This window comes from Corvus brachyrhynchos, unplaced genomic scaffold (assembly GCF_000691975.1).
Source record: "Corvus brachyrhynchos isolate BGI_N302 unplaced genomic scaffold, ASM69197v1 scaffold200, whole genome shotgun sequence".
NCBI classification, from domain to species: Eukaryota; Metazoa; Chordata; class Aves; order Passeriformes; family Corvidae; genus Corvus; species Corvus brachyrhynchos.
In genome coordinates this window covers 5,097,752-5,098,822 of record NW_008236184.1, presented here as the reverse complement: position 1 = coordinate 5,098,822, position 1,071 = coordinate 5,097,752, and the positions used below count along the sequence as shown (strand labels likewise).

The following is a 1,071-nucleotide window of genomic DNA, read 5'->3' as shown; positions in this document are numbered from 1 at the left end:
ATCTGCCCCCGCGGTGGGAGCCAGGTCACTCTGGGATCCTCACGGACGCTCCTGGGAGCTCCTGGACGCTCCTGGACGCTCCTGGGTGCTGTCCCGTGCCCGCCGCCCCCGGACCGCGGCCCGTGATCCCGCAGGCTCACCTGCCCTCCCTTCCCGGGGCAAGCAGCTCAGCCCCGGGTTTTGCTGAGCACTGTCTAATTATAGATATTATATTGCAAATGGCTTTTGGGCCTGCTAATGGTATTACTGGTGTTATTCTTCTACTTGTTAATTATAACCAATTTGTTTGGGATGCCTTCCCAGTTTTCGGCTGTAATTGCTCTCCCCATTCCCTGACGGCTGTGACTCAGCAGAAACTCCGCAGTTTCGCTCAGGGATGAGGTTTCTCTTTGTCTCTCCTGCCAAGCGTGGCTGCAGACGCTGCCTGAGCGGCGTGGCTACTGCTCCCACCGCGCCGGTGGCCGCCGGAGGGGCCGGCAGGGATGCGGGATGCCGGGGCCGGTACCCACGCGGGGTTGGAAGTGGGACCACGGCAGCTCCGCGTCGCCCCGAGCGACCGGGCTCAGGCTCAGGCTGCTCTGGAGGAGCCGGCTCAGGGCTGTGACCCGTGAACCGTCCCAGGATCCCGCCTGTGAAATCCCAGCGAGCTCCGTGTGGCCAAAGGCTTAGCCCGGGGAAGGGGGGAATATGAAAGGGATTGTTGTCTTTTTCTTATTGCTAAATTCTTAAGAAGTTTGCTCTTCTCCTCTGGCCGGCATCAACTGCAGATAAGTTATTTGGAAAGCGAGTATTTCAGCAGAACAGCCGCTCAAGTAGCCTAATACACACATTAGAGTCTATTTGCACTTAAAAGAAGTGGGAGGTATTAAATCAGCCCCTGGCCAGATAGGCATTGTATAAACAAGAGCTGTTAACTCCTACTTGATAGCGATGATAGCGAGGGAAAGCAAAACAGCCCTGCAGTGTCACCACCGGCCTGACACAACTTGTTGTAGGTCTGGGCAGAAAAAGAAAACAAACCCCTGCGAGTTCATGGCTGCGGGAGGGCGGCCGGCGGGGGGATGATCCCAA

The 1,071-nt window shown here is 57.1% G+C and overlaps 1 protein-coding gene across 1 annotated transcript in view; it reads right to left on the bottom strand.

The window, feature by feature from the left end:
- TLE3 (transducin like enhancer of split 3) overlaps positions 1–1,071 on the bottom strand; it is a 44,743-nt gene that overhangs the window by 34,471 nt on the left and 9,201 nt on the right. The window contains 1 exon segment of the mRNA XM_017738471.1: positions 218–222. Within this exon segment, the coding sequence (XP_017593960.1) occupies positions 218–222 (5 nt within the window).